General features: G+C 31.3%; 4 protein-coding genes across 5 annotated transcripts; 3 read left to right on the plus strand and 1 right to left on the minus strand.

Annotated features, from left to right (window-relative positions):
* The first annotated feature begins 788 nt into the window (after window positions 1-788).
* On the plus strand, window positions 789-2,182 carry LOC124841957 (thioredoxin-like protein CXXS1). Of its 2 annotated transcripts, none has more exons than XM_047318340.2 (3): window positions 789-968; window positions 1,119-1,244; window positions 1,817-2,182. In XM_047318340.2, exons 1-3 carry the CDS (start codon window positions 867-869, stop codon window positions 1,970-1,972), a joined length of 384 nt encoding a protein of 127 aa, XP_047174296.2. In that variant the 5' UTR covers window positions 789-866; the 3' UTR covers window positions 1,973-2,182. The 2 variants fall into 2 exon arrangements, with proteins under 2 accessions (XP_047174296.2, XP_047174297.2); XM_047318341.2 differs by having other exon boundaries at window positions 794-968; window positions 1,122-1,244.
* A 9,516-nt stretch (window positions 2,183-11,698) lies between these two features.
* LOC124841950 (transcription factor ILR3) lies at window positions 11,699-13,915 on the plus strand. Its single transcript, XM_047318334.2, has 5 exons — window positions 11,699-12,079; window positions 12,164-12,226; window positions 12,898-12,975; window positions 13,054-13,216; window positions 13,487-13,915. The coding sequence occupies exons 1-5, from the start codon at window positions 11,949-11,951 to the stop codon at window positions 13,751-13,753; spliced, it is 702 nt and encodes a 233-aa protein (XP_047174290.1). The 5' UTR covers window positions 11,699-11,948; the 3' UTR covers window positions 13,754-13,915.
* Window positions 13,916-14,449: 534 nt separating this feature from the next.
* Window positions 14,450-15,660, plus strand: LOC124841949 (plant/protein (DUF1995)). The gene has a single exon (XM_047318333.2). The coding sequence runs from the start codon at window positions 14,475-14,477 to the stop codon at window positions 15,489-15,491; it is 1,017 nt and encodes a 338-aa protein (XP_047174289.2). The 5' UTR covers window positions 14,450-14,474; the 3' UTR covers window positions 15,492-15,660.
* Window positions 15,661-15,836: 176 nt separating this feature from the next.
* LOC124841948 (putative galacturonosyltransferase 12) lies at window positions 15,837-19,756 on the minus strand. Its single transcript, XM_047318332.2, has 6 exons — window positions 18,705-19,756; window positions 17,940-17,995; window positions 17,674-17,829; window positions 16,978-17,568; window positions 16,558-16,860; window positions 15,837-16,443 (listed from the first exon to the last, which is right to left on the minus strand). The coding sequence occupies exons 1-6, from the start codon at window positions 18,913-18,915 to the stop codon at window positions 16,159-16,161; spliced, it is 1,602 nt and encodes a 533-aa protein (XP_047174288.2). The 5' UTR covers window positions 18,916-19,756; the 3' UTR covers window positions 15,837-16,158.
* Between the last annotated feature and the right edge of the window lie 1,933 nt (window positions 19,757-21,689).

A 21,689-nucleotide genomic window follows, 5' to 3' on the forward strand; every position in this document is an offset into this window, starting at 1 on the left:
ATGTCCAAGGAGTCACAAAAGCTTCAAACCCAAGTTTTGTTGACATATTTGGTGCATATACAAAATACGCAACTTGTATTTCATCAAATAAGGTTAACAATGACAACTGATAAGATTCTTTATATAGTCAATGCTAAAAGGACATCATAAATTGCAATAGTGAAAACCCACAAAAATTTATGCTTTTCTTTTCTATTTTCTACCCTTAAACCTCCAAACGAACCATAAAAGGTTAGAAACACCTTATAGCTTTGACCAAAAGGACAAGCTGTTAGTTTTAGTATTTCAGCGATGTGGGCCATTAATATTTCTTGTTCCAATTACATTTTTATGTTTATAATGTCTTTAGAAACATGTGATTTACATTCAACTATAATTATTTTTGTACTGGTTTTACTTTACTATGATTTTACATGCTACCGAACACTTCATTCATTACTCATACTGTATATGGTCCATTATTCTGTGCTCTGATGCTGAGCCATAACAACATTGATTTTATTGCTTATATTCGTGTCAACCTACACAGGCATCAAGAGAAGCTGATCTGGAAAATTTCTCGACATTATTCATCACAATTCTTTCTCAGAAATTCAAAATGAGACTCGTGGTATATTTTAATTCAATGCATGAACCATACGCACATGATCATGACCACAGAATTGGCTAATCCATAGGCCCCAGCTTGACTATTTTTGTTGTATCCCATAGACATCAATCAGAAAAATGTCGTATTCAACAGAACAAAAACGTTTAATTATAAGATAAGGATAAATCAACATTTTCTTTCGCAGTGTTGTTCTTATATTTTAAGAACATTTTTATTTGTATAAACCATTCTGAAGAAGCAACAGAAGCAGAGAGAAATGGAGGACACAGAAAAGCTCAAAAAGTCCAAGGTTATCAAAATAGACTCTCAAAAATCATGGGAACACTACATCTCTCATGCCACCAATCAAAAGTACTCTGTGAGTCTCCTTTGTTTTGGTGAATTCATTTAGCATAAATCTGTTTGCTTTTTTACTCATCATTATGGTAAGTCAGCTAAGAAAAACCAGATTCAATCATTCAAAGATCATTGAGGGTTTAAACTATGTTTTTTTGTGCATTAAATTTAGCAGGTTGTGGTTCATTTCTCTGCTTTCTGGTGTGTGCCTTCTATAGTAATGAATCCTGTTTTTGAAGAACTAGCCTCCACTTACCAAGATGTTCTGTTTCTGACATTGGATGTGGATGAGGTTAAGGTAATTTGATTCCCACACAACACTTAATTTGTTTGCAAGAACTATACATGCTTGGTTTGGTCTTATTTTAAGACATATCTCAAATTTCAATCCGTTAATTACTGTGCTGTGCCTGCAACTGCATTGTTATCCAAAGGGAATAGAGTAAAGGGGTCCACAAGAATTCTTCCTAATTGTTTATTCCAGGATTCAAACCCACTTTCAGTTCACATGATTCTCATTTTATATAAACAATAATAGAATAATGACTAAATCTTATCTCTATAATCTAATCTTCAATAAAAATATTCACAAATTGCTTTAACTTGCACCAATGAAACTCATTATTATAGTATATTAAATGCATCCCTTTCTCAGAGAATCTTTAATTTTTTTTGTCTGATGCATAGTGAACAAATTTGCAACTAGAGTATCTATCCACTCCTTCATCCCATTCTTCCTTTTCTTTAAAATTGAAGGAAAGGATCCTAACCTAATCATAAATTCATGCAGAAAGTGGAAATTTTGTTCATATTTTCTTAACCCCTTTTGAGCTCTACTTTATGTGCATTAATCATGGACCCTCAATTCAGGAAATTGCCTCCAAGATGGAGATCAAAGCCATGCCAACTTTTCTGTTGCTGAATGGAGGAACTCCTGTGGAGAAAATTGTGGGTGCAAACCCTGATGAAATAAGGAAAATGATTGATCATTTTGTTCAGTCAAGACTTTCCTACAAATCTGAGTGAACAAGGCACATGGTGAACAATGTTCACTGTACTAGGAATCGTTTCATGTATGGTTTTATATTCTTAGTAAATGATAAAGTTGTTCTGTGCATGTTTGTATATGTTTGGTGAGCCATGGAAAGTCAGTGGAGTGTGAATGGTATTTTAGTATGTATTGAAATTTCATCATGATCACATCATTCTCTTATAATATTCTTTCTTGTCTTAACATTCCAAGTGAACCATATGATTGGATTCAAACTTGTACTATTCCTTTTCTTTGTTTACTCGTCAACTTAAAACATTCCTTATATAATTAGCATCACTCAAACATCACATGCCCTCCCCTTAAATCTTCAATCATATAAAAAGAAAAAGGAAATTTGTAATATTTCACCAAAAAAAAAAAGAATGAGATAATATGAAAAAAGAGAAAGATAAAAAAAAGGTACAAATTGTTAATTTACATATTGTAAAAATAACATTACTTATTTGAAAATTCTTCTTAAAGTAGGAGAGTTTTCATATTTGAGATTTGAGATTTGAGATGTATTATATTTTAGTGTTTTTTTTCACTTATTATTATATAACTAGATGTGAATGTGATGGGCATTGTTTTACATTGAAATGTCAATTAATATTTGATATTAAAATACAAAAAACAAAAATGGTGTTGGGAAGCCTATGTGGTTGAAGTGGAGTGCCTAATTTATGAAGTTATAGTTAACACTAGGCAATGGCCTCCAACTTCTCTCATTGAAAAAAAAAAGAGTACTTTAGGAAAAAAAATGCTAATTAATTTTTTTTATAATTATTAAAGAAAAAATTAAAGGGGCACACAACATAATGCCAAAGATACAACAAGAATATTGGATACCAGGATTTGTTTTATCTTAAAAATAGAAGAATATAATATGCTAAGATATGTTTGGAATATGTATGATATAATTTATAAGATAAAATAAATGTTATTATACTTTCCTTAAATTATACTAAAATAGTAAACATTAGTAAATATTATCTAAATTAAACATATTAAATATACTACAGTCAAATGAATATATGAACTAGAATGATAAATTCTATTCTTAAACTTTATTAAATATAAATTATAAACTATATCACCACTTAATGGATATTTCCTTAAAATTGAAATAATATCAACCTTATCCCCTCCTTCATCATTATTTGTAAATAGAAAAATATATATTTGATTCATGGAGAGATAATATTATTAATTTAAGATTTTTAATATCATTAAAATCACTTCATAATCTCCACTGATGTCTCACATTTTAGTATTTTTAGTTATATTATTAATTTTTTAAAACAAAAAATCGTAAATTAGTATATAAATAAACCAAATATACCACTGTTTTAGGATTCAACTTATTTATTTTCATTGAGTGAATGAACGAATAGATATTCTAATTTCTTTCACAAGACAGAGAAATCATATGACCATTGTGATTTAGGATCTAATGTCTATCTATCTTCTATTATCATCATTAGTTATGAAAAAAAGAAATAAACACTTATTTCTCTCTCTAGAAATCGCTCATTATCATGAGATTAATTCGTATAAACAAAAGGAAAAAAAAGAGTTAATATTATAAATTTGAGTACACACGAATTTAAGTCTCATAAATTTTCAATAAAGATACTTCCACTTTAAAATAAAAATTCGTAAAATTTCTTTTTAACAAAAATTACAGTATCATCTTGTATTTTTGTCCTATAAGCTAACATAAGTTTAAGGAGGAGTATAATCAATTTGTTGAATATTTTTTAAAAATGAATTAAAGTTTTGGGTTTCAATTAGAAAATTCGATATGATGGTTGAGAGTGAATAAAATATTGTTCTTTCTTTAAAAATAAAAAGAAAATAAACTAACAATAGGAAAAAATAAAAAAGAATAATATAATTAAAGAAAACAAAAATAACAGAGAAAAGAGGATAAAAAAATTGAACACTGCTTCAAATAGTTTTCCTTACTCGTTTCTTGAAATAATGGTAGAAAGTCACGGATAGAGATAAGATCAAATTAAGGTGTAAAAGATTTTAATCTGACTCTGATAACTGATATCATATTAGAAGTGGATTTTAAGCCTAATTCAATTTTATAAAATCGGGATAAAAATTGAAAAAAATATGTGACATTTAAAAATTACTTATGAGTGTATCAAAATTGAAATTAGAGATTGGAAAACGTATTCGAAAACCTCTCTATTATATGTTCTTTAATTTTTCTTAATCCCAACAAATAAAAAAATTTATATAATTTAGAAAAATAATATAAATAACGGAGATTTGTATCAATGTCATCCTGTAACTTTAGACAATTTTTTAGGTGACGACGTACATAAGTTAAATTAATTTAACTTTAAAACTCAAAAACTACCACAACCGAATATCTTTTAAGGTTTACACATTTTATTTAAATTGGTTGTTTGAATGAGGTAGAAGATACCAAAATTTGTGTCTCTAACATATAGATGAAAACGCTTAATCTATTTAGAAACTTTTATTAGTTTATTTATATTTATACTATGTTACATTATAATTGAAGAGAGCAAACAACCAACTAAATAATGGATGAAGTTAAACATAACTGATAAAAAAAAATCGTTGCTGTTCATACCATGTAATTATTTGTCACATTTTTTATCAAAGTAAATTTAAACTTTTTTTTATTTAGATTTACACTTGATTAATAAATTTAAAAGGTAGTTATTCATTATATTTTAATTGAAACACGTTTTAATTTATGTTTCAAAAGAGAAAAAAGGACAAAATCCGACATTTGACAGCGTGACAACAATGCAGAGACACGTGTATGTGATATGTACTACTTATTGTAATTATGACTCAAGCTTTGTCGTCCTATTTTTTCCTTTTCCCATGTGCAACTTATGCTTAAAATATTAGTTTCAAATAAGAAATTTACAGTATTTTTAAAAATAACTATTTATGCAATGAGCATTACAAATAAAAATAAATAAATATGATAAGCATTTAGAAGCAATAATTTAAAAGAAAACTTTGATATTGAAATGTAAATATGAAATACTTGTAATAAAAAAACATTTTAGTTGTTCGAAATTAACTTTTTAAGATATTTTTCAAATTATTAGTACGTTATCTTCAGTCATGAACAAAATTATTTATTAAAAGTTGTGATATTGTCCACTTATAAGACAAAACACAAATTATTACTTTGACATTTCTAAAAGTGAAACCACAAAATAATAACATCAACTTTGATTATCTATAATTGTTCTTATAGGATTAAGAATATTTTTAGAAGAACTCAACAACCTTTTTCGATAGTTTTTTAAGTAGTCATTCTATTTATGTTGTACAATAAATAAATTTTTTGTTATTTATATTATTATTTATTAAATTTTACATGGATGAATTTGAATAATTTAATTGTCAATTACCCTGACATAATTCAATTTGGTCAAGCAAATATGGATTAGATACATATTGACTTAGTAGACCGATATGTATTCAGTTAGAAATAAAATATATATCATTGTAGTCAAGATATGTTTGAACATCAAAACTACATGAATAGATAAAATTATCAACTCATTTATTAACATTGATAATTGTACATCAATTTTGTTAATTTTATCTTTGAAAATTTTATCTTAAGTGACATTATAGTTAAGAAGTTTGCATCGAAATATTGCCCCTATACATATTTCCCTTACCTCTATAAAATTCCACCGTTCTAGGAAACCCTGACAATTGCTTCCACCTCAAGGAACCTCTAGAAAAACTTACAAATTATCGATTGGCGATTAGAGACAAACCTTAGAACATAAATTAAACTAGGAATCAAAGAAGAGGAACTCTTAACACATGCAAAACAAATTTCCTTTGCATGATCGAGAGTCAAGAAATACCAAGAAAAGGAGATGAAAACATACTTTCTCTAAACAACAAACTGATTGGTTAGAAAGGTAGACCTTGATGTCGTGGTCGTCTAAACACTTAGAGAGAAGTGAAAGAAAACAAAGAATAAGAGTTTTAGAGAGATAAAATATTTTTAAATAATGAAACGAGTTTAGAAAATTTTATTATAAAATATTCGGTCTCATTATTTTAATAAGTTTATCGACTTTAATTCTCTATTTTTTAAGTTCTTACGTTCTTTTTATAAACAATCGAGTGAATTTTTAAAAAGTATACGTATAAAGAATAACCGGGTGAAAATTTTCTAATAAACATGACTAACTTCACTATATATCTTGAGAAAGCAAAGTGAATATTTGAATTTAATTTTTGCATAACATATTTTTAGAAAGACTCGGAAACTTTAAGGAATGAAATTCACAACTGAAAATTATATAATGTTATAATAAAGCAGATGTAGATAAAAGTTTTTAAAGCACGTGAAAGGGTTCTAAGAAAAAAAAAGTAGGTGTGAACCTTGAAAAGGTTAGGTGCATTAAACATTATGGTTGTTTATTCAACATTTGACCTATGCAAAGATCGTTTGATTCAATTTTTATGGCCAAACAAAGAGATGGAGAGTGGAGAAGAAGAAGATGGTGACATTGTTGCTGTTTGTTGGTGCGTGGAAATTGACGTCCAATTGAATCCTCCATTACAACGTGCAAATGCAACTAACTAAACATCCACTTTTTATTAGGGTTGGATAGAAAAAATATATATACATATATATATATATATATATATATATATATATATATTAGACATATTAGATTTGGATGTGACAGAGTTAAAATATTTTATTTATAAGGGTATAAAATTCCGAATAAACACAAATTATTTAATTTGTTACAACCTCTAAAATTCGTGAGTTAACGTAAAATTAGAATTTGATCAATTTAAGTACATTGGCATCTAATGCTATAAATACTTGAGACTGAAATTTGAGTACATTGGCATCTAATGGTTATTTGAAGAAATTTTAAACAAAATTAAGGGTACAGTTGGTTTAGATTTGATCAGGAAATAATATTGAATAAATAAAGTTAATAAAATGATAATAATGATTGAGTTTGGAAAGTCATTAAAATGTTATGGGTATTTGATTTAATTCGAAAATAAAGTTTTTATATTTATAAATTTGTTAATATATTTTAAATTTTATATTTTATGTGATTTTTTTTATTAATGTGAGAACCTGGAAAATGGGTTAAAAGAGTAAATATGTGTATTATACTAATGAGGCTAGATTTTATTTTAATATAAATGGATTTTAAATATATCCTGGTTCATTAGCATAAATACCGAACCTCTCTAAAACTCAGAACTCCAAGTTCCTCTGCCTTCTCTCTAACCTTCACTCTCACTGACTCAGTGCATGTCCGTCTAGGTGGTGCCCAAGCGTCCACAGCGTAAAGGGCTCTATTTTGAACCGATTACTTCCTTCATTCAGACCGGGTTTGGTTGAGTTCTTGTGGAGTCAAGCACTATTGAACCAAGTTGTGAGCTTAGCTGTGAAACCCTAAGGTAAGGGGAGCTAGATATTGTTTCCAATTTGCTTGTAGTATTTGTATGTATGTTAAATTCCTTAATGGGTATGTTGTTTGGTTTGCTTGTTTAAGCTCTAAAGTAAGTTGGTCATACATGTTGATGCGTGTGATGTATGAAATTGTAGCGTAAGGTCTGTAAACTGCATTGGTTGAATCTAGCTGCTATAATTGGGCGTGTTGGAAGTGCTTGGAGTGATAAATTTGTTATAGCTTGAATGAAATGGAAAGTTAAGTGAAATCTTGGTGTTCTAGGGCAAATTGGGGGAAGTGAGGTAGTGATTTTGGACATTTGGGGCCTAAAGCGCAATTGGGTTGTTGGGGAAATCTTAGCTAGTGTATTGTGACTTGTTTGAGTCACTAAATTGATCAAAATAGGTGCAAAGCAGTAGGATTGGGTTTTGGATCCTTAAGTTGGGAAAATTGGTGTTTTAGAGTTGAAATTGAGTCTTAATCACTTTAGAATGGTAGTAGGAATGTTTAGAATCATTTAGATAAGTTTAATTAAGTATAAAACAAGAATTAAGGGTGTTAGAAGTTAGTAAAACTGGTTAGAAATGGTCATGTTGGGTTCTGTTCGCAATTATGCAGAATTCTGCAGAACTATGCAGAACGCTGCAGTTGACCGTTCGGTCTTGTGCTACTCTCGGTCATAACTGGGTTGGTCTCTTTTAAGTCTTACCAGTTCATGACTGCTCGGTCTCCTAAAAAGTGTTCGGTCTTGTACTGGCACTCGGTTTCTTAAAGAGTGTTCGGTCTTGTACTGCCACTCGGTCTCTTAAAGAATGTTCGGTCTTGTACTAGCACTCGGTCTCTTAATGAGTGTTCGGTCTTGTACTGGCACTCGGTCTCAAAGCTCTAAGTTCTCGGCCAAAGCTCATAGCGTTCGACCAAAGCTCTAAGTGTTCGGCCAAAGCTCTAAGTGCTCGGCCAAAGCTCATAGCGTTCGGCCAAAGCTCTAAGTGCTTGGCCAAAGCTCATAGCATTCGGCCAAAGCTCTAAGTGCTTGGCCAAAGCTCATAGCGTTCGGCCAAAGCTCTGAGTGCTCGGCCAAAGCTCCTAGCGTTCGGTTCAAGTTCTTTAGCTATTGTTTTGGGTAAATTAAGTGTGTGTGATGATTTCCATGTAAAGTATGATTGTTGTAATGTGGTTAAATTGAAAGTATGTGAAGGTATGATGAATTTTTGTGTTGAAAGTGAAAAGTATCAGTATTGGACGTAATTCCATGATCCTCAAGGGAAGGATACATGGTGGTGCCCTTTTAGTGTGTTTAGAATGATTTGCATGGAAGCTCAGTCTTGGGCATTATCCTGAAACTACAATGGTCAATCATTCTCAAGTAGAGAGGATTGAACCATGTCGTGAGTAGTAGCAGGAGGTCCTAGTCTTGGGTGCTTCCAGTATGGTCCAAGGTGAGTGATGATGGACTAACCTCGTGAGTGTGGTAGGGTGAAACCCATTGGTAACGACTTTGCAAAGCAGTAGAAGCCACCACAAGTGCATGACCCGCCATAGCTCGACAATCATTCGAAGTCTGGACGAGTCAAGTTTAAAGTGAAACAAGTCTTGAGGGTGTAGTCTAATATATATATGCTTTGATTTGCATGTTGTGTGTGATTGTATAACATGATTTTTATACCTGCTCACCCTTGCTTCTGTGTTGTGTTTTGTTTGGGTATGTTTTTCTTTTACAATGATCATCCACTTAGATGTGAGCAGAGATGGATGAGGTGCCTCTGGAGCAGGCTTTGGAGGAAGATGATGTTGCAGCCTAGTCTCCTTAGAATTTTCTTAGTTATTTCATGTATTTTGAATTATTCTTTAGTACTTAAAGTTTTAAATTAAGACTTATTTTGGGATGACGGTAACTTCAATATTTTACTTACAGTCTACTTCTCATTTTTTTCTTATATTAAAATGTGGACTTACTATGTTTCTATATGAGATTTTACAATTAAAATTTAATAATAAGTTATATAAAATTATAGTTTATTATGAACATATTATTAAAATTATCATGTGATTTTCTTAAAAAAGTTTGATATATTTATTTCATTTATTTAAAAGTAAAATAGAATTATTTTTTAGAAAATTGATTCAATATTCCTTATCGAAATAATATATTTAAATTAAAATAATAATATATTAATACAAATTTTTTGACAATTTTGATATAGGATATTTATATTTTTTTTATTAAATTTAAATTATGTCAATCCATTAACAAATAAATAATGAATTTGTAAAAAAAGTATACATATATTATATAAAGTATTGCAAAAAAAAATCTATATTAAAATATCCTTTTTATTTAAATTAAGTCGTGACTTAAATAATTTGCATCTCACTAAGTCAAGTAATCAAATATAAAAATTAAAATATTAAATTTAAGTCATAATGGGTTAGTCAGATTAAATTCAAAATCAAATCTGACCAATACTCATGTATACTTTTAATATCTATAAATTTGGTGATATATTTTGCATATTAGATTTTATTTTTAGTATGATATTTTTTTAAGATTTAGTAGTAAAACATTTATAATTTATTATAAAATGAATTATTAAAATCAGGCCTATGATATATTTTACTAAAAAGTATTAGTATTTTAAATTTAACCGAATATAAACTTGAATTTTTTGTCAAATTAACCCACTATTTAAATAACACATAAAAAATAAGTTAGTTATAATTTTAAAATATTAAATTTAAATTATACTGAATTAATAATCTTAGATTCAAATGAGATGGACACTTGAACTTAATAAAAAATATTAAATATATTTTTAGTTTTTATATTATAATACAAAATTAAATTTCGTTTCCAGTCCCAAACTTTGATAGTGTTTAATCTTTTACTTTTAAAAATAAATAAATATATTCATAGTTATTAAACAGATTAAGAATTTATCGACTTAGTTAATAGTATTGCTATGTGTATGTGTCTATGTTGATATGTATGTGTTCATATGTTGACATATGTATATTCAGGTCATTACAATGTATCATGTTATTTGTCACATCAATAAATTTGTAATGAAATTTAATAATAAAAACTACGTCTATTCATTTATAAAAATTAAGATAAAACAATCAAAGTTAGAAATGAAATTTAATTTTGCATAATAAATTAAAAATTAAAAATATATTTAACTCAATTAATTAATATAATGGTGAATATATGTTTAACTTTTATGCATACTTAATCTAACGTTAAAATATATTAATTAGTTTCATATATATATATATATATATATATATATATATATATATATATATATAATTTAAATGAATATTTTTTATATTTACTAAAATGATGCAATGAAATATTGATTATTAACTCTTAAATTCATATAATTATTTATAAATTAAAATGGGTTTAATGTTTGACATTTAGTCAAGTAATCTTCTAAGTATTTTTTCACGCAACAACTACCATCCATTATATTTAGAAAAGGACTTAAAAAATATATCACAAATATTCATAAATAATAATATCATTATACACACTTTAGGTGCCGCTTTGTTGCTTCGAAATCTTCTTACAATTTTTTCTTTTTATTTCTCTTACTTTCCTTACAAGATAGATACAAAATACATTTTATATTTTAAAACATTAATTATATTTATTTTATTTAAATTTTATATAAAGATGACTGAAAATAAAACACATTCATAATATTTGATACAAATAAATAAGGAAAATAAATTCAATGTGATTAAAGCTACATTTTTTAGGTATCATTTAAGGTTCTTTTACATCAACCAATGAATACAATTTTTCATAATTTTAATAATATATATATATATATATATATATATATATATATATATATATATATATATATACAGATTTATAAATCTTTAATATCATTCAAGAAGAATACTATATTCATTTAGTTTTTTTATTTTTTAAGTTTAAAAATTAAATACTTTTAAAATAATAAAAAACGAATTCTAATTTTACGTTATAATTTGAAAACTAAAAACATATATGTAATAAAAATATATTTTTGATGTTTTAAGGTTAACTTATATCTATTAGAAAAATTTAGAAAAAGAAATGTATATATATGAAAGATATAGCCTTCCATGAAAAAAAAAACAATTAAAGTGTACATCCTTACAGATTTAATAATTTGGTAGTTGATGATTAGAACAATATTTAGGAAATTTGGGTTTTATAAGAGTGGGAAGTGGTTGAAGTTAGAATTTTGATGGTGTAATTGGTTCATTGATGTGTCATTATGGTCACATCATGGGTCACTGTAGAAGCATAGCCATAGATTCTCCTTTTCGCAGAAGGCTCTCTTTTTCTCTCTACCCTCCAACGTGCTCTCTTCAACACTGCACAGCACCCATTTCAATTCCTTCTCTCTTTCACCATATCTCCTCAACCCACACTCTCCCTTACAATCACTTCAAAGGAACAAGAAACGAATAAATACTCCAAATTCACAATTCTCCGGGAAAATCCCTACACGCCATGGTTTCCCCGGAAAACAGCAATTGGCTCTTCGACTACCCGTTGATCGACGATGACATTACTGTCGGAGACGGCTCCTTCACCGTCTCCGCTTCCGCCTTCTCATGGCCCCCGCCTCCCTCCAATGTCAGGTACTATTTCATTCCCCTAATTAGGGTTTCTGATTCATTTTCACTTTCTCTAATTCGTGTTCTGGTGATGCTGTCTGCTTCTAGTGTTGAAATTGATGCTTCACTCGTTGATTCTGATGGCCTCAAAGACCCTGCTTTGAAGAAGAGGTACACAATTCCCCCCACATTTTCTTTCGAATTATTTAAAGTTAAAGAAAGAAATAATATAACTCATAAATAACACCATGCAATTGGATCAATAGTGTGTGGTATTAATTTCAAGGCTGATTCCTGAATTAGTTGGATTGTTTTTGGTATAAGCCAGTTATGTTGTCAATCCAAAGAGAGGAAAACTTAATCGCCAGTTTGCACTTTATTTCTTTTATTTCTCAATTTCTGCTGTTTGGCGTGTGGTAGAGTCCAGCTTATTTACTTTGCGATTTTTTTTTTCTTTTAGCTTTGAAGTAACAATTGAAGACTGAAATGAAAACGGTTGCATGAATTTCTTTAATGATTTAAAAAGACAAACTATGTTATTCATAGGTTGGTCATCGATTAACTCACGGTTGTGAAGTAATATAATTAAGTGAAATGGCGATTCAACGATGTTTCTGATATGAAGATGATAAGTTCGTCAGCATTAGTTCAGCAACATCAATGAAGAAATTGCCACGACTATACTATTTCGTATAGCTTAAAGGCTTATGTTGCTTAAGTATGATATTGCGATGTTTTCTCTGGCCACTCTCACTGACAAGAGCTTAAAGATTATTGGATCCTATTCAGATACTTATTCTTGGATGAAGTTATGCTATATCTCTTGTTTATTCCTGTTGTAGGGGTAGATCTGATTCATGTACTGCTTCTAGCTCCAAGGCGTGTCGGGAGAAGTTGCGAAGGGATAGACTTAATGACAAGTAACCTTTTGAATCCTTGCCATCTTCCTGTTTGTAACTGTTTTGAGGGCTTGTATTTAAAACGATTGACATGCATAGGTTTGTTGAATTGGGCTCCATCTTGGAGCCCGGAAGGCCTCCCAAAACAGACAAGGCTGCCATTCTTATGGATGCTGTCCGAATGGTGACGCAGCTCCGGGATGAAGCCCAGAAGTTGAAAGAGTCAACTACGAGTCTTCAAGAGAAGATTAAAGAGTTGAAGGTGAGACCTCAATTTATATTCAATGCATTTCTTTTTAAGATTGGAGGACTTGTTTGGGAGGTCCTTATTCTAGGTCATTTGATTTCGTTAAATTTTTTGCCATAACAGTAGTACATTGCCCAGTGGGTAAGGCTATGTTGAATTTTGTAGCCGGACTCATCTAGCTAGTATAGGACTTTGTTGTTATAGTAGTAAGTAGTAGCCGTGATGGAAAACATGCAAACCAAACCTTACAAGACACTAATTGTTGAATTCCCATTTACTATGCAGGCTGAGAAGAATGAACTTCGTGATGAGAAACAGAGGCTCAAGGTGGAGAAAGAGAAGCTGGAGCTACAAGTAAAATCAATGAGTGCCCAACCTGCTTTCTTGCCACCCCCTCCCGCAATTCCAGCCGCGTTTGCTCCACAAGGTCAAGCCCCGGGCAACAAGTTGGTGCCTTTCATCAGTTATCCGGGTGTTGCCATGTGGCAATTTATGCCTCCTGCCGCAGTGGATACATCACAAGATCATGTACTCCGTCCACCAGTTGCCTAAGTTGGCATTTGTACAATTATTTGGGTTTCCATTTTTTGCCCAAAAGTTGTATTCATTTTACTATAGCTTATAAGTATTCCATGTAACTGGATTCAGAGGTGACTTTGACTGTATTTGGCATCTGATACTACTATGAAGTAATCGCTGGTATTTGCATGTAAATTTTAATAAGCTTCTCTGGCTGTCTTCGCCGGGTCTCTAATCTTTGTTACTGGTTTTGATAAACCAAGGGCGGATCCAAAATGATAATATAACAATAAAAATAAAAGGTCAAACACAACTTGTTTTCGTACTCTATTTATGCTGCAAAAACAGTAAAAGCATGAATGCTGCTTTAGTTTTAAATTTGCTACTGCCACAAGCCACAATTTTAGGAGAAAAGAAAGGGGAATAAGTTCCGATTAGTGGGAGCTATCCATCTAACAATGGATGTCAATCGAGATGCTTGCGAATAAAGCAATGCGTTAAAGCAAGATTTTATTTTCAGGTGTCTTGGAATTTCAACTCAACAAAGATTTGAAGTAAAAGTTGTCTTTATTTACTTAACCTCCCATAGCAGGAGGTTTGTACGTTATATCTGTTATCCTCTACCCCATGTTGTACTATTGTGTGGTTGGGAACAACCGGTGCATGCTATTATCTTATCCGGATAGAGTTTTGTAGATTGAAACAACCCTTTCATATCAGAAGTCTAACATCTTACCATTCTGTAAAACCTTAAATGGCATCCTCCTATCTCCACACAACTCATTTCCAATCTATCCAAATTTCCAAGCCATCATCATGTCCGCCTCCACACTCCAATACTCAAATCACATCAATTTCATTTCCTGCTCAATTTCTGTACAACCACTGCCACAGCTCCTGCATCAACCCAAGATCCTTTGTTTCCCTCAAAGCTACATCCACTTCCATCCATTCCTCTCTTTCCTCCCCTAAACCGCCTATCTCAAAGGAGGAGGCCATACTTCAGGCCAAAACATCCCTTTCAACAACCTTAGAGAAACCCCTCAACAATCCCAAACTGATAGGCAAGTTCAAGAAACTAAGGCAACCTAAGCTCCGGGTTGAAATTCCAGTCATTGATGACTCACCGGATTCACTGTCCCAACTTGCCCTTGATTTTTTTGGTGACTTACTTATCAAAAGAAAAGGTTCTCCCACTAAGATCTTAATCCTATGGCCTGATGCCAGCTTTAAGGAATCTGCCACTGTTGCCTTTCAGTCTCATTCAACTATTGAACACATTGACATTCCTTCGGTGGCCAAAACAGACCCCAGAATCTTGAATTCTGCAGAAGTCGCAATATTTTTGGCGCCCGATAGCTCCCAATTGGCTTTGATAAAAAGAATTAGTGAAGCCTTTTATCCAAAGCCAGTGGTTTTTTTTAACCCAAAATGGGCATTTGAGGAAGAGAGCAAATTTGGTGATCTGAGTGGCTTTGTTGGTTCTTTTGAAGTGGTTTATTCTTTTATGGGGTTGGAGGTGAGAGGGATCTTGAGCAAAAGAAAAGGGGTGATTTTTAAGTGTGCCAGAGATGGGGTTCTGAGTGGAGAGAGATGGAATGTTTTTGTAGAAGAAGGAGAAGAATTGAAAGTGGTTTCCTCATTCAAGTCCAGACCAAATATTGGTGAAGTTGAAAATGTATTGTACAATCTGATGGCTATCAATTCGCCCATTACAAAGTCTGCAAAGTTCATCAAGGGATTGGTATCAAATGTGACAGGGAGAAAGTAACTGGATCAGAAGCGTTGGTCTTCAAGATCTCTACTCACATGAATTTGAAGAACACATCAGCAAACATGTTTCAGTGATTGGAAGTGCACTAGTATGACCATTGTATGAAGTAAACATATTGTAGCACAAACCGATTTTGAAGGAGAATTCATATTATTTACGAGGACTATGCCTGAAGTTATTGATAATGTGCGTGAAAGATACCACTGCCTGAACATGAATTGCATGCAAGAAGCTCTGCGTTAGCTTGTATTATATGTGGATTTAAATGAAATAGGATAAAATGGTCCTTTGATCTATCGTTTGCCCTGAACTTTATAAATGTCATCTTACAAAAGCGTACTCTTGAAAACCTTGAGCTCGAAGGTTTGTTTTCTCATAAAAAGCAAAAGAATAACAGTGTTGTTTTAATACATGTATATGATCTACAAAATACTCATACTTACAATATGGATTGAAGAGAAAAGAATCCGAGAATTTCAATTGAAGACAGAGTTAAAAAATAAATTTTCAAAGCAAGAAAGGAGCATCATGGTCATCATTTTTTGTCTCTTTCATGTCGTGGAAGGCCTGATGCTTGAAAGAACTCTCTCGTTTTCCTTTTCCCCCGGATGCAAATTCCATTTCTTATACTCATCAACGAGTTCACGTTTTCTTAAGATATTAGCTATGATGCCCTAATGTGACAACTTTTGATGAACTTATCTGAGAAGTCAACATACTTTGTCCACAATTTCCTCAGTTGTGGAAAAGCTATTTCTAGCCATGGCTTTGCCCTGCCATTGTAATGGACGACACCAGCACTCTCAGCATCAACAAAACTTGTATTTTCCTGATATCCCAATCCCAGCATATGCCAGAAAGGATCAATAACGTGGACATAGCCATGAAAGGCTATCAATCCAGGAGGTAATGTTCCTAGCTGCCACAAACTCAGGTCTGATTTGATATTCTACATGAAGCAAAAACAGAAATATCAGTATCACTCTTATGGAAAGTCAATTTTAATGACACATTTAACATATCCTAATTTGAGTTTTTTCTGTTTCATTATATATATATATACCTGCTCAACCCAGTAATGGTAAATATTGCTTATATTAGTCTTCCGCCAAGCCTCCAAATCGAAAATGTTCATGCCATAGGCCCAGGCACATTCATTGGGATTAAAATTTTTGGATATTAGAGGGTGGGAGAAGTTTAAATAGCTTTTCAACTTCTTTGACATCACAAACTTGTCTTCTCCAGTACATGTTTCTACAGCTCCATTCACTTTTCCATTCATTTCAATGTCCCAAAGAGGTGAAAGGTCAGTTTGTACCACGATGTCATCATCGAGGAAGACAACCTTGTTAAGACTTGGAAACAACTGTTGAGAAAAAAACATTGTGGTAAGTAAGCATCACAGTCACCAAAGACTTACCTGATTATGATGAGCTAATGTATAAAATCTTTACTTGGTGTGCTATTCTTTTTTTTTTTTTACCTCTGGGAGATGTATCCGGATGTGGTTCATCACTGAATTATACTTGGGACTAAGTGCTTGCAGTTTTGCTGCAATAACTTTTGGCTTCTCGGTTGTATTTGCAACTATAGCTGATGAACCCCCTCTAAACTGTGACCTCACCTTTTGATCCTTCTCCATAGCCTCCAGAACAGGCACCTTTCCCTTTGTAAACCAATCAAAATGGTGCAATGCCTTCACCTCAATTATAGCAGGTGACAAAGAATGCAATGAGAACCAAGCCTGCATGGGGTAATAAGTCTTCCTGTCTGTAATTATGTGCAGAACAACCTTCTGAGGTCTCAAAAAATTGTGAACAAGCGATGTTGCAACCACTGATGCAGCCAGTACATTGTCTGAGGCAAGGACAAAATGGAAGTAGGAATTGTCAACCAGGGCAGGGACTAGTTCTGCAGAGGGTAATTGAAGGCGTGCTGCGGCATTGTTGGTGTGTTCATTGGCTAAACTCAAGGAAAGGCAGTGAAGTTGTTTTGGTATACTGCTTGATGCTACATGTCGATACAGATATTCTTGGATCTTCGCCATTCTGGTCCTTTCTTCCATAAGGGTCACCTAGAAATGTTTAGATTTGTGGTTAATGGAGAGTTCAACTTAGAAAACTCTAATAAATGCATGTGATGAACTTTCTTCCTTTTTAAGAGAATTGGAGAATGGTACCATTTCTCGAAGCTTAACAGCAAATGTCTTGGCATCATGTCCACCTTTTTTCATTTCAGTCATGAACTCTTCCAAGGTTTGTGGAATATCAAACCTACCCTGAAGTTCATGTTTGCCAAGAGGTTCATCTAATGTCTGGTATATCACTTCTGGGACCTATCAAAAGCCATGTAATTATTCTCAGTCACCAATGGAAATTAACGTCTGTAAAAAGTAAAATGCATTAAGAAGGTGAAGAATATAACTAGAAGAGTTTAGGAGATTACAGTTGATTCAGACTGTCTCCCCAAAATCCTTGGTCCTAGTTTTTTTCCTAGGCAACCTACAAATATGATTTGAAAGTAAATCAAAATGTCAAATATAATGATATGATAAACATATTTTCTGAACTCGTAATTTCTAGCCGTAAAATTCATGTACATGGTTGAAAAAATCAGGTTTTCTTCTCTTTTAATAGAAAAAGAAAGTCACGAATCTATATGGTTTCCTAATTCTGAAGATCATCCTTTTTCATTGTGTCTTGAAGATATCAGGAAGCTATTAAGTGTGCACGTGAACTGGTACTGTAATCTACCTTATCTACACTTTAAAATGGAAATCTAAATGGAGGGTCAGATTTACCCCGACAACAACTGTTAACAAATTCTATCCGCCAATACAATACAAGATAGATAAGGGCCAAATCTCACAAAAGGGGTGATATAAAGAAACTCAAATAGTACTAGACTTACTTAATAGTCTAATGCATCTCTTATCAGAGATACAGTTTCCACATGGATCTGTAGTAGGCTGGGTAAGATAATACATAGACAGATAAATATTTCTGATGTGGACACCAATAAAGATTTAAAATTATTATATTTCAAAGCTTTGAAAAACAATAACATGCTTTGATGTGTGTGAAACTCATGCCCTATCCACCCTTGTAAGTGCATCTGGTTGTGTCTTTCTGTCCATGCCTGCATGTGTTTGTTTATCTTTGTGATCTTATATGAGTGCATGTGACAGAGAAGGAGGAGCTGATAGTGTACCTATGGTAGAGCATTTGTTTTCTCCATCAATGCCATCCACTGCTGTTAAGACAAACACAAACCGAAGAAGAAAAGTGAAGAACAAGAGAAAGTAGAAGAGCATCCGATAAGAGACACGCCTTGATGCAACCTTCACTTTGATAAACTCCTTGAACCCTTTGCTTGGAAACACAGTGACATGCCTCAAACTTGGAGATATGTGCAGCTGCATATTGTCCTAATACAGAAGAAGAAAATACCAACAACAACAGAATGAGGCAAGGCAACACCAAAGGGGGCCTTGAGTTCCTCCTATTGAGCTACTATATTCCTTATTTCATTTGACAATTCAACAGCAGAGGAAAACTGGAAGAAGGCTTGTGAGGTTATGGTGTAAAAGGAAAGGCTTTGGTAGTGCTTAAGGTTGCTATCCTCCACCTAACCTTGCTTAGCATTTGGGCCAGGGATATCAATGGTGTTTGAAGGTAAAATATTTTATCTTTATGAGGTGAGAACTGAGGTGGTTGTTAAGGAGAAAGAGACATGGGACTAATAAAGAGGTGTTGTTTGGTTCAAGTTTTGGGTACTGGCTTGGTTTTGAAGGAGGGAAGTTTGAGGAAGAAAAGAAAATTGAATTTGAACAATGTGTTTGTTTGTTTGTTTGTTTGGTGTATAGTTTATGTTTTGGCTTTGCCTCCACATGAAGCTTTTTAATTAGTGTATAGAGTTTGGAGTTTGGACTGTGACAGAAAAAAAAGGACTTGTATATAGAAAATGACTAATTCTCTCTCTCTCTGAGAGGTGGGGTTGGTTGTTTGAGTGAAAATTCAGTAAACCTTATTTATATTTCTCTTGGAAGCATGTGGAAATTCATGGTAGTTCAAACCCTTGTTATGCTTTTGTTAGAAAAGGGGTTATTGGCAATTGGAAAAACCTCCTTTTGACCTGATTCAATGTTGTTGATTTGTCTGTAATAAATGGTGTACGGAGAATAATTTGGAATTTGCATTTGGTGCAAGAAATTGTTGTATCAGAACTATAATAACATAAACTCAATACCTTGAGCTGTTGGGTTCAAATAGTGTCAAATTGTCTCATCATTTTCAAGTTGATTATCAGCAATTCTATCTGCAGAACACGACAGAAATGATTCATGGTCCTAAGTAATACACACAAAATCTTTCATTTCTTTTCACAAAAGAACAACAACTACTGAAAAACCTAAGTGAATCTTAATTTGCATCCAAACATGCGCTAGAACAACTACAATAGAAAGATAAGAGAAGGTACCAATGCATAAAAACTAAGGAAATGGTATTGTGTGATTTTAATACTTCATTTCGACTAATGTTTTTCGTAGGATAATATTATGCAATTTAGGATAAATTTCGTTATAGTTTCCAATTTTTTTTTTTAAAAATGTATTTTAAAAAAATTCATTACAAAGTTTTAAAAGTCTCTAATTTTTTTTATGTATTTACTTTTTCTTTATCTCTTGAATCACATTACATACTTTACTAATTATTTTCTTTCTTTCTTTCTTATATATACATATATAATTTTTTAGAGAAAAGAGAAAAAACACTTACAAATTAACTTTATATAATTGTAATCATATTGAATTTTAAAATTTAAAAAGTTAATACCCACATAAAAAATAACAATGTAATGGTTTTAAGATTACTATAATCAAGATGGTTTCTTGCCCAATTAGAATAATTTCTTTCTAAATAAACTTGTAAGCTTTACAAACCTACTACTCAATTTTCTTGATATGTTTAAGTCATAAAATCGGTTGCAGGAGAATCTGAAAAATATATTATTCTCTTCTTACGAACTTTTTATTCATAAAATTTTATAATATTTTTTCACATAAAGTCCATGCAATCACACAATGCATGAAATCAAAGCGATTTTTTTTTCTTGTTTGCCAAATATTTACGTAAGACTAAATTAAAAATGAATTAAATGATCAAACATTATAAAATAAAACTTTCTTGGATTCTATCTTAAAAAATATAAATCTTGAGTTAACTGAGCATAAGAGATTACAACACTATCTTTAGCTTAAAACTTAAAATTTATTTATTTATTTTTCTTATTTATTGTTAAACTCTTTCGTTTACAGTGGTTTTTAATTCTTACTTGAATTTGTAATATCATATGTAGAAATCTATTATCTATTATTATATATATTTAAAAAGAAAATGAATTTGGTTAGATGGATTTAGGTAGTGAAACTAATATGATTGGCCCTTATGGAAAGTGTTGTTTGGTTTTTGAAGTGAAGAAAGGGAAGCCCATTAAGCTAAGCTTTCAGATCAAAACTCCTTTCTTCTCTAATCCCATTAATCACCAAATTATGAGTGTCAAATAATTAAAAATAAAAAATAAGAGAGCCAAATATTTAAGATTTTAAAACTATAGAAGATATCATTTTTATACAACAATTATTTATTACAAAATTTTAATAAAACAAATAATATTCTTCTACATATATTTTGAGTTGATCTTATAATTTGATCTGCATTTTCATTTATCATTAATGCTCATTGCATATAATTTATGGAAAATTTGGTTTACATTACCAAAAAAAAAATCATCTCAATACTTTTTCATTTTTATTTTCCTTTTAATATTTTACAAATTGGTGTATGAACTTGTGTATTTCACAAGATGGAATTTATTTTTATACAATTAAAGTTCATAATAAATAAATAAATACATTTTTAACGTACATAAAATACAGTATAATTAGAAATTATAGTAAATAAACCTTTTTAATGTATAATAAACTATAATTCTAAAAATCAGATGAATAATAAAAAGGAATTTGCTTTAAAAATGAGAAATAGTAGAAAAGGTGTACTCCGATATATAGTATAGTTAGGAGATGTGAAAGATAAACGACACGTGCAACAACTAACCTTATATTATTGTACATGAAATTAAGGGCTGATATATCTCCCCATCAAAGTTGATGTGCTAACTCACAAATGACAATAA

The sequence above is a fragment of the Vigna umbellata genome, chromosome 6, assembly GCF_029865625.1.
Source record: "Vigna umbellata cultivar VRB3 chromosome 6, Vumbellata_1.0, whole genome shotgun sequence".
In the NCBI taxonomy this organism is placed as follows: Eukaryota; Viridiplantae; Streptophyta; class Magnoliopsida; order Fabales; family Fabaceae; genus Vigna; species Vigna umbellata.

Excerpts from the sequence above, each read along its gene's own strand:
- LOC124841957 (XM_047318340.2), top strand. The coding sequence starts at position 867 with ATGGAGGACACAGAAAAGCTCAAAAAGTCCAAGGTTATCAAAATAGAC. Across the intron at positions 969-1,118 it reads CCACCAATCAAAAGTACTCT|CAGGTTGTGGTTCATTTCTC; the intron begins GTGAGTCTCCTT and ends CATTAAATTTAG. Across the intron at positions 1,245-1,816 it reads TGGATGTGGATGAGGTTAAG|GAAATTGCCTCCAAGATGGA; the intron begins GTAATTTGATTC and ends CCCTCAATTCAG.
- LOC124841948 (XM_047318332.2), bottom strand. The coding sequence starts at position 18,915 with ATGCAGCTGCACATATCTCCAAGTTTGAGGCATGTCACTGTGTTTCCA. Across the intron at positions 17,569-17,673 it reads CTGTTAAGCTTCGAGAAATG|GTGACCCTTATGGAAGAAAG; the intron begins GTACCATTCTCC and ends AAACATTTCTAG. Across the intron at positions 16,861-16,977 it reads TCCGGATACATCTCCCAGAG|TTGTTTCCAAGTCTTAACAA; the intron begins GTAAAAAAAAAA and ends TTTTCTCAACAG.
- LOC124841950 (XM_047318334.2), top strand. The coding sequence starts at position 11,949 with ATGGTTTCCCCGGAAAACAGCAATTGGCTCTTCGACTACCCGTTGATC. Across the intron at positions 12,080-12,163 it reads CCGCCTCCCTCCAATGTCAG|TGTTGAAATTGATGCTTCAC; the intron begins GTACTATTTCAT and ends GTCTGCTTCTAG. Across the intron at positions 12,227-12,897 it reads GACCCTGCTTTGAAGAAGAG|GGGTAGATCTGATTCATGTA; the intron begins GTACACAATTCC and ends TTCCTGTTGTAG.
- LOC124841949 (XM_047318333.2), top strand. The coding sequence starts at position 14,475 with ATGGCATCCTCCTATCTCCACACAACTCATTTCCAATCTATCCAAATT.